This window comes from Prosopis cineraria, unplaced genomic scaffold (genome assembly GCF_029017545.1).
Source record: "Prosopis cineraria cultivar Desert tree isolate PC_DT_omini unplaced genomic scaffold, ASM2901754v1 PC1, whole genome shotgun sequence".
NCBI classification, from domain to species: Eukaryota; Viridiplantae; Streptophyta; class Magnoliopsida; order Fabales; family Fabaceae; genus Prosopis; species Prosopis cineraria.
The window spans coordinates 55282532-55293362 of NW_026555332.1; the positions used below are offsets into that span (position 1 = coordinate 55282532).

At 39.0% G+C, this 10831-nt stretch overlaps 1 protein-coding gene across 2 annotated transcripts; it reads right to left on the reverse strand.

The window, feature by feature from the left end:
* Positions 1-1336: 1336 nt before the first annotated feature.
* LOC129308611 (uncharacterized) lies at positions 1337-8787 on the reverse strand. Of its 2 annotated transcripts, none has more exons than XM_054949855.1 (4): positions 8168-8787; positions 6681-7052; positions 2213-6591; positions 1337-1788 (listed from the first exon to the last, which is right to left on the reverse strand). In XM_054949855.1, the coding sequence occupies exons 1-3, from the start codon at positions 8282-8284 to the stop codon at positions 2260-2262; spliced, it is 4821 nt and encodes a 1606-aa protein (XP_054805830.1). In that variant the 5' UTR covers positions 8285-8787; the 3' UTR covers positions 1337-1788; positions 2213-2259. The 2 variants fall into 2 exon arrangements, with proteins under 2 accessions (XP_054805830.1, XP_054805824.1); XM_054949849.1 differs by having other exon boundaries at positions 1337-1807; positions 8168-8785.
* Between the last annotated feature and the right edge of the window lie 2044 nt (positions 8788-10831).

Here is a 10831-nt window from a genome sequence, read left to right on the forward strand (position 1 = left end):
ATATTAAATGATTAATATTTTTAAAAATTTATATTTGTTTTGGAAAGATAAGTTTGTTAGGTATATTTAATGAGGTTTATTAATATGTAAGATTTTATCTAAAAGTATTTTATAATTTGAGATGGAAAAAGTATTAAAAGTATTAGAGAGAAATTAAATTCGTTCCAAAAAATAAGAAAGAAATTAAATTAATTTGAGGGATGCGAATCCACGTTAAGAGAGCAGGATAGAGGCGGCCGGAAGGGAAGGCCTTAATTATCGGCGCAATCTAAATTCTAAAAGCATATTTCAACTTTTAAGCAGCATTCACATTACGCTCCCATGACAAAAAATATTAATAATGACCTATTGGATCCAGAGTACGTGTCACTGTGCCCATACACAAGCATGAATAACATTTATAAGTCGACTAATTTTTTAGAAAAATTAGAACTCATTTCATGACTATTAAACAAAATAAATAAGTCAAACGGTCTCTTAGCACCCGTATCACACCTCTCTGGGCTCCTCAAATTGTTTTTTCATGCTGGATTCAAGTAATAATTAATATATGCCCTGAATTTTTGTATAAGAATTATTTTCTTAAAAAAATAAAAGATTGACCTGACCTGACCTGACCTGAGATTCTAAAAACTGAAGGTTTTGTAATCAAAATCAAACACCATAGCTATAAGTTGAAAAAAGTTCGTGCAGGTTACGGCAAAGCGCATTCTCATCCTGACCTTTTTTTTTTTGTTTTTTCTGTTCTCTTTTTAAAAATTCAGGAACTAAATGAACACAGACATGGACTAGTGGAACACCGAAGTGCCGCGAAAATAACACATTGAACTTGAAAGAGACATTAAAATTAGGACTGGACATCTTGCAAACAGTATTGTGGGCCACTGACATTTACAGAGTGAATCCAAATGATCTCGGTTACATGATAGGATTATATGCTTTTCAACGGGTTGTATGATAAGGGTTGTTTCCTTGATTTGCTTAATTCCTTGATATTAGTGAGTGCAATTCCTTTTTAATATTAATAAAATTGACTACTTTTAGCTCCCACAAAAAAGCCCTGGGAGCGTTGAGGCTATTATTTTCCGGCAAAGAAAGCCGAAGTAGAGAAAACTTTGACGAGTAAATAATTCTTGCCTTTTTCTCACTTCTCAGGCTTCTTATGAAGCATTTTTCTACGCCTGTAATAAACATGCGAGGGAATTATGAGTGAAGGCCATCCGTCGTACATGGCCATAATGATACTCTTGTAAAATTCTCGAAGGATTTTGACGGGGAAGATCAACAAATTGCTGCAAGGGAAAGGAGGTAAAATAACAGTGTAACACACGGACCATGATGGCTAAACCTGTGCATTATCAATACCCAGAATGTGATAAGTGACAAAATTCGGCAGTCAAGACTACAGCAATAACTATATATGAAACAAGAAAAAAAAAATAATTGAAAGAAGGCCCAAGCTGGCCTCAAGCCTAAGCCAGTTCATACATCCAATCCTCTCCATCCAAATGCTCGAAGAACGGATTGGTGTTCGGTACTTTGCAGTGCGGTCATACACTCCATGCCAACTTCTCTGAATCTGAATCTAGGCGGCATTATCACATCTGCTGTTTAAGTTAGATATCTACACAGGAAAAACTTCATCTGCAAGAGGCCCATCAATTCCAAGCACATTCGTTCAAAACAGCTGCATCAGAGGCCCATATCCCTTTGTCAGTCAGAAATTACGAGCCACAGCTGCAGTCTCGTTCGAGGCTGGCTTGACACCTTGTATCTTCTTCAATATTTCTGACATTATGAACAAAAGCTGCATGATACCGTAACATTTGAAATTAGACTATATCTCGAGCATTAACATGGGGGTAAAAGAGGCAGGTACAATCTTTTTTTTCTTTTTCGAAATTAGAATATACAAACCATAAAGAGACAGATATTTCAACCGACAACTCAAATACCAGAGTGAACAAGGTGAAGAGACGCTCCTAACATACATATGATGGCCACTTGGAAAAAGCTAGTACATTGCCAAACCAATGAAGCAACAAGGAAACTTGTTTGGTTCACATGGAACTTAGCAGCTAGCATAAGACCATCGCTCAATGATGTTTACCGAAAATATTTAGAAAAACCAAAAACTTTCACAAAACCCCACGAAACAATGAAATACCATGAGTTCATAGAGGCAAAGATTAGAAGGATTGAGAGATCTTACAAGGGGGCCCACAACCTCCTGAAAATTTGCTTCAAACAGTCGTCATCCTATTGCCAAGAGGGTTGTTTATAGCTATTGAATCTATCAGCTCCATCCCAACCACCATCAGGTTCCTTTCTCTTCAATACACCTCCTGCCACCTGAAACATCTTCATCTGTTCCTCCATCAAGGCTTGGGAACTTGAGACAGGAGGTTGCCTCAACCCTGAAGACAATCTATCATCTCTCCGCTCTGTATCTGCACTGCCAGGGCCTGAATTAAGATCGAGAGCTTGACCTCCCCACTTTCTATTTTCAGGCATCACATTACTTGTGCCACCTGGGAGACTCATAACATAGGGACGGGGAAAATTGGATGAGATAACACCACCAGGCCCAACTAGCTGTGAGGGCATGGTAGGAAAGCAAAGTCCACCTGCTGTTGAGGAGTCCATAAAGGGTGTTGAACAGCCAGAAAAGGAATTCGAAGACAAAGGAAAATTGGTTTCAAAAGGAAATCCAGGGTACTGAAATGGTGTGCTGGGAGGATAAGCAACAGCTGGAGAGGATGAAAGAACTGCCCCTCTATAGATTTCAGGACCAAAAGAAGTGCTACCTGGAGGACCCAAAATTCGCTGTGCTCCAGTACCAGCAACAAAGCTCTGTTCTCCTCTACCAGGTAGAAGTGGTGGGACATTGATTGCAGAATAGGAGGTGCCTGAAGGAAACCATGATGAATAATTCCCAAAATCAGCATTACTTGTTCTTACACCATGAACAGTCGAATGCATTGGTACAGTACTTTTTATCTGCTGGCTACGAGCTGGAGCTTCAATGGCAACTTCATCAAGGCCCGGCCCATTATTTAAATCAAAGTCTCTTGATACATTTCCACCACTGGACAATCCACCAGATAATGAAGGTTTAGTTGGTAAAGAAGGAATATCCAGCTTGCTCACAGAAAAACCACCAGAATCAGGAGTGTCATCAACTCTGTTTAAATCAAGATCAAGTCCTGCAGTCCCGCGGTCACGAGGCAAGGATTCTAAACAAGTCTCTGAAGAGCCACGGGAAGCCACATCCTCAAAACTTCTTTGATCAGGCACATTCAAATCAAAATCTAGAGGTGCACGACCTTGCTTGGTAGCACTATTATCACTAGCACTTAACAGCTGCTCTGTGTTTTTCCTGGGCTCAGCTGGCCGGAATGCACTGTTAGCAGCTGACCACCCAAGTTCCCCCTTACTTGGTGGAATAACAGGCCCTTGGGCAGCAGAAGCCACAGTGATTGAAGCATGGAAGCCCCCAGACAAGGAAGAAATAGGAAAAGGTGATGGACACAGAACACGGACTGCAGATGATGTGATAGGTTCTTCCTGTCTCACATCCCCTTGATTCACATCATCAACAGGAAATCCCTCATTCAAATCAAAGTCCAGCTTCACTGCTATATCCGACGCTCTAGCAGTAAGTGAATCAATAGCACCAGTGGCATGTTGTTCAGCACCATCAGACACAACTCTGTCCAAATTAAACCCAGAAGACTTTTTGAGCACTTCATTCTCTTGTACAGAATTTTTTGGGGACTCAGACTGTACTGTTGTATCAGTGCCAAGACCAAGAACCTCTTTTCTATCCAAATTCTCTTCAGTACACTGATTGTTGACGGCAGGCCCTGATGAGTCCAGATCCCTTTGCCTTTCCTTACTATCCTCCACCTGTTTCACATCAGCAGCACTCAAAGGCTTGGATTCCATCAAAGGATAACTAGAAGCAGAAGGTGGGACAACAACATTCTCATTTCTGCCCTCAAAAAATTCATGGTTTTCTGCCAGAGTGGGCTTCTGCACTGAGATGATACTACCTGCCACTTTCTCCCCACTAATCTGGTTCTCATTACCCGAACCTGTAGATGATTCAGGTAATTTTTCACACACTTCCTTCTCTATTTTTAGACTTACATGAGGTCGTTCACAAACTGAAACTTCATTCTCCATCATCCTCTCATTAACATGATCAAACTTCTGGTCTTCATCAATAGAAGTCCTTATTTTTATTTTAGAGTCTGAATTAATGCTGCTCTTAGCCCAACGAGTTTCCAATTTCCTCTGCTCAAGGAGAGGGCTAACTCCCTCAGGCTCTGCAACATTCTCCTTTTTAGCAGGCAATATTGTTTCAGAAGCTTCCTCCTTGGTTTCAGGCCCTAAGAATTGACCTTCCGCATTATGTGACAAATCTGTAGGGGAAGAATTCGTTTGATTTCTACCATCACCAATTTTCTCTTTGCAACCAGATTGTGTGGCTTCACCATCTCCAGGCAGATCACATGATCTTGATCTTACTGTATGCCTTGCATCATTTTTGAGCTGCTGTGATGGATCAATGGCGTTTACATGATCTTCAGTAGCCCCACCTTTCAAATGTTCAAGAGTGCGATCATCTGCTTCACCAGAATGTTGAAGCTTACTATCATTGCCTGAGCATGATTCATCTGCTGCAGGAGACTTCCTCCCAGGAGAAACTGCAGGCGTCACATTTTCTGACCTAGAAATTTCTCCAGCAGCTACAGTAGCCAGCAGGTTCATTCCAGCATCATCTACCGGGGACACAAAGGGACTTGCTTCAGAAAATTTCACACAACTTTCAATTAAAGCATTTATGGAGCTCAAGGAAGCATCATAAGTCTGCCCTGATCTGGAAAGAAATCCTGATGAACTAGTTGGCTTTGATGTTTCTGTGAGTTTATCACCATCTTCACTCGCCCTTAATCCTTCACCAGCTGGCAAGCCATTACCTTCCTCATAATCAGCCACTGCTTCACTAGCATCACAAACATCTGTGGCCATATTCGAGATGTTATTATTCTGAGAACCATCAGTTTTGGATTTCCCTCTTCTATCCACATTCTCATGCTTATCTCCAGGAGGTGAGCCTTTGCCAGACAGAATGGCAGGATCTTCACAGCCCCCACCAGCCCCCCTAGCAGGACTTCGGCCAGTGTTTGGCAACCTAACAATAAGTCTTTGATTACTTCCATGATCGGGAAGATGCACATCAGGTGATTTTTCATGGGCTGGTTGATTCAGTGAAACCTTCTCGGAAGCTGAGTTTCTATTCAAGTTTTTCCCAGAATGGGGCTCCTTTTGAACTGCAGTTAAAGCAGACCCATGCAGACCATTGCTTGATTTCCTGGGGCGAGATGCACTGCCAGGAATTTTGCTCGCACTCATTGACACAGCAGTGGAGCTCCTTGCATCTTCCCTGCAAGAACCAATAGTTTTTGCTTGTTCACTAGAACAAGATAAGCTGTTGTTTTGAGACTGACTAGAGCTGCTGCTCCTTTCCTCCTTAATAGGTGTCAAGGGTAAATCTGATGTTCCAGCTCCAGCTTTAATGTTTTGCTCCCTTGAGTTGCAGGCTACTGAGGTTGTAGTTGCTTTAGTTGAAGTGGAAGACGGTGAGAGCTTGGACAATGATTCTCCTGAGCTAATCTTAGCCTGGCAGTTTTTGGATGCAACTGGTAGCATTGTAGAGCTCTTAGCAACAACCTCAGCACAGCCTCCTGTTTTCCTACTTCCAACATGTGACACCTCAGAAGATGCAGGCTTTGCTGGCCAAGAAACACCCCGAGTAGATCCAGATTTTGAATCACTAATATTCATTTCAGCCTCAACACGTTTCTTCCAAGTGTCAACTAAGCTCCTAGCCTTCTTTTGAATTTCTGAATTCTTGTGAGTACGTAAATGATTCACAGACTTTCCAACATTACATGTCTGCAAAGCATGAAGATTCACTGGAAGCTTATCCAATGCACGAAGTAGAGCTAACAGCAATTCTTCAACAGACTTGTCACTTTCTTTAGGCATGTTACCATCACCAATTTTCCCCTTATGGACTTCCTGGAGCCATTCATCCAATACAGGCAGACCCCTGAGCTGTACAAACCATTCAAGACATTCAAACCGATCTGTGACTGCTATTACATCAGCAAGCATTATTCGCCCAGCCAAATCTATTTTTTTGTCAGCACTTTCAGGTTGCATGAGTTGTACCAGTCTTTCAACTCCCTCAAAGTTCACAAGACCACCGTTGTCTGTAATTTTAGCAATCTCAGACTTTAACATGTTTTCTGGCCTATGTTGACCAGTATCACCATCTTCTGTTTTGATTAACCGTTCCCTTTTAGAAGAATCAGATCCCTGATCACCACGTTCTCTCTTCTTTCCCTTACCCTGTGAACCAAAGGAAAAACTATTTTGAACACTATCAGAACCAGATTTCAGTGAAGGTGTTGATGTTGGACCATTCAAGGGCTTTGGAGAACGGCCTCCTGACTGCACTGCCCCATGCATTTCTAGTCTCGTCTTATCTAATAGCTGGTCAACTTCTTCTTGTCGTTCCTGCATCCATTTAAAGTTCGCAAGCTTATCAGTGAAGCTATTATAAACAAAATTATAATATAGAGAAATAAAAAAATCAGAAGACTGACATTAATGTAGTCTTTATCAGTTAGCCACCATAAACGCTCACTCTCAATGTCATACACTCGTCTACAGACAAATGCGGATATCCCTGAAGGAAGTTCAACACCTTTACGAAGGAATGCAACTTTACACGGATGGAGTAATGATGCAGCAGGTGTTTCATCCTTGTGAAAGGAGTAAAAGACCTCGTTTGGTGCGGCTTCCAATTGGATCCCTTTTGCAAGCTTCAGATCAGCAGGTCGGTAAAGCCAATTCACTTCTAAACTAGGACTTTCTTCTTTCTTCAATGTTAATTTGCGAATTATTCCTATAAAAGGTGGGGAATCTTGGGGCGGCTTGAAAAGTGCACAATCACCAACATGGATCTTGCGTCCATCCTGTAACATGAATATCACAAAAATCTTTAGAACTTTGCAACATAGCAAATGGGAACAAACAATATTTCGAATATAAACAAAATTCTCAAAAATATGGTCTGCATAATTCATTGAAATCAATTTTTTGCAATAGTCTTCTTAAAACCAGACTTTTTTCTGCGAACAGCCTTTAAAACCAGAATTACATTTTGGGGGGGCAACTTCATTTTTCCTTTACAAAAGCATCAATTGATTATTAAAAAATAAGACAAAATTCAAGACTAAAAGTCACACATAATACATAGCCCCAAGAAGAACAAGAGTTCCATGAACAGCTATATGAATTAAATAGGAAACTCCTATTAAGCATTAAACAATAAACACAACTTTCCACCTCCATTGCCCAACCATCATCCTCCTCGCCTATGTCACAATAATAATGTCATGCCCAAAAATCACCCCCGAGTCTATTTCTCCCAAAACAAAATTTGAAGTGACGCCACTGATTCACTCAACAATTAGCAAGCAGATAATCCCGAAGGCATACCAAAACTAGAAAGGATCTCTGAGCCCTGAACAGATTAAATCATCGTTAAAACTGCTACTCCTAAACGGGCAACAGCATTTATCATATAAAATACGAAATGCAATTATGCCCATACAAGACGACTGCCAATTGAAAAAACGTCAAAACATGAGCTCGTCATAAGACGAATAGGCCAAAAAGTGAGAGGGAAACGTATATCGTCGAGGCTCGAATTAAACTGCAAACTCTATTCTCTCAAGGCCAAAAAAAAAATGCCGGTAAGACGAATCTCGTCTCGTTGCTTAGCGTAAAGAACGTATTCCCACAGTCAAACGAGTGCCCAGTAAACCCATGCCTGATGAAGATAAGAACATTAGGAAGGTTTAGCAATTGAAAATTTTAGGAAATTTTATCATAACTCATAGCCTAAGGGATAGGACTAAAATATAAAGAATTGACCCCAGCAAACATACGGAGATTATAATTGTGAGGATAAAAATCGTGCAGGGAAACATTAGGAGGGGGAAAAAGCTGAAGCTCCGATAGGGATAACACAGAAACGGCAGAGACTAACAATCCCAAAAACGGAGAAAGGGGAACGCTATTATACTTTGCATATGAATTCGGATAAGGGAGAATCGGCAGCGGGAGCTACAATCGTCGCGGTGACAGGGACTGGCCACATGTGCCGCCTCTGTTTCCACTCCTCACCTCCCGACACATGCATAGCCCTCCATGTCCCTTGAATACTGAATCGATCCCAACTTCATCCCTGAAAAGAAACATCAATTCCAATCGAATTCCACCTTCTTGACCCGATGAGAAACCCTAGATTCGTAAAATAGGGCCACAAGAAAACCCTAGATCGGATGTAGATCTTCAATTGGGTATAGCAAAACCAAATCAACGATCGAAGAAGCTGCGTCCGGACAGCGGGAAGTAGGGCTTATGTGGCAACCGTTAGCAGCGAGTTACCAAAGAGTAAAAGGGAGGATTTCGTGTCATTGAGATCGATAAAAAGTAACTGATGGTAGCGAAAACCAGAGATTTTGTGCGAACAAGTCGCGATGGGGGAAGGACGAAAGAGGTTGAGAGGTCGATGCGCTCCGCGAATCGGCGAAGTAGAAAGAAAAATGGTTTTGGGGCCAAGAAACTTGGCAATTCCACACCAAGGTAAAGCTCGATGGAGACAATGCCCACGGCGTCGTTTCTAATTCCCACCTAGACGGCATCGTTTGCGACACCCCCAATCTCGAACAGGTTATCCCCGACACACTGTAACCTATGGACAATTAAACATAGCGCGAATTTAACATAAGTGCATTACAACATATTTTTAAACTTTTATATTTAAAAAAATAAAAAAATCATTAAATTCTTCAAATTGTTTTCCTAATCTTTTATTTAGAAATTAATGGAGTTATTGTACTATAATTACCTCTTACAAGCCCTCCATGGTTAGTTTAAATGGCTTAAATTTGCCAGAGATTAATTTTATGCAATTTTTTGTTGAAAGAAATTACGATATTTTTTCTGAGGGAGGGAAAGGACTGTGCATTGTTTATTAATTAGTATAAATTGAGAAGGATTCAGCTTTAATAAGATACAGTATAAATGATACGTTGTGCCTTGAAGCAAAATATATAATTGATTGTGGAGATCAAAACAATTTCTGCTGTTCAACAGCGCCTACTTCTTATATTTAAAAAAAAAAAACATCTATTTTTTTTTCCCAATCTGAAAGAACCCATTATCTGTAATGATAACTGAACATATTCACAGTCTTTGGAAAAAAAAAAGAAAAAAGAAACAAGATTCTGTTAGAAATTTTTCAGTCGCTTGTGCAGAACATTGGCAGGGGAGGCTGGATTCCATTTTTGAGAAGAATGAAAACAGAAGACAGACGAGCACGTGCGTCACAAATCATAAATTATCGAACAAAAAGCTTACTGGCAGGTTGTTTCAATGCCAGTATTAGGAGATGCATTCTAATTCTAATTATAATTCACAAGTTAAATGGCCTGACTAGTCTTCGAATCTAGAGGCGAAGAATATATAAGGATAAGTTTTTTGCCATAAATAATATGTGCGGTTATATATCTATAAGTGGATCCTTAAAATTAATAACTTTTCATGGTATGATGTTTTAATTAAGCTGTTGTAATAATTCCCACGGCAAAGTAAAGTTTAGCATCGAGCTTGTTTATGTAAACTCTGCTCAGTTTATACTTTTTAAAACGGGTGTCAAACCTGCATTATATTGCTTTCCACAACAAGAAAAGACTATACACGTTAGTATTTCGGCTAAAGTGGACAAACACCCATAAATCTCCCCTCATGTGTAAATAATTATAACTTTTAAAATTTGATTGAAAAAACTCTCATGATATTTTAGCTTGTTCAATTACTTAGCCTATGTAAAGTTATGATCCTTAGTGGGCGATGTTTCAAATTTTAACTCAAATATTATCGTTAATTATTCTATTATTTTATCTATGAGCATAATATACTATCGACAAAACATCTTTAAACAAATAGCCACTCAAGCTCTGACTCAAATTTAAATAACCTTATGACTTTAAATTCATGAAAGTAAAATCCTTCTCATATTATATTTTTTTAGTGAAATAATAAAAAAATTAAGTGTGGAAGGAATATTTGTGTAAATATAAGAGTCTAGGAAAGCTTGATCGTAAAGTTTTAAATACTAGGAATCATTTGTAACTCTACACACAACTCAAGTTTTTTTTAAGAAAAAATGATAGAGAGGTTCAAATTAGGTCTCATGTATTAACTTTAAAAATTTGCAAAATCACCCATCAATTTTATAATTTTATTATGATAAATTTACAACTTATTTTTAAAATTTTAACATAGTTAAAAAATAAATAAATTTAATTTTTTTGTTAAAATTAAACACATAAGTTACAAATTCATCACAACAAAGTTATAAAATTGAGAACCAAACTTACAAATTTTTAAAGTTTAATATATATAGAATCTAATTTGAATTAATTGATTTCCTTATAACCTCTCTATCATTCTTTCCTTTTTTTTTTTGGCCGAACAAAAATCATGTTTTAGAAATCATGTATAATTTACCCGATATATATTTTGTTTTATATTTAATTATTGTGCTATGCACCACTTTTTCATACTACAGGCACACAGTTGTCGAGTAATTCTTAAGATCAGGAGTCCAATCTTCCGAGAATAAAGTTTGTTTTGAATGTGTCATCCCCGGGAAAATAATATCCAAGTCTTGTCATATGAG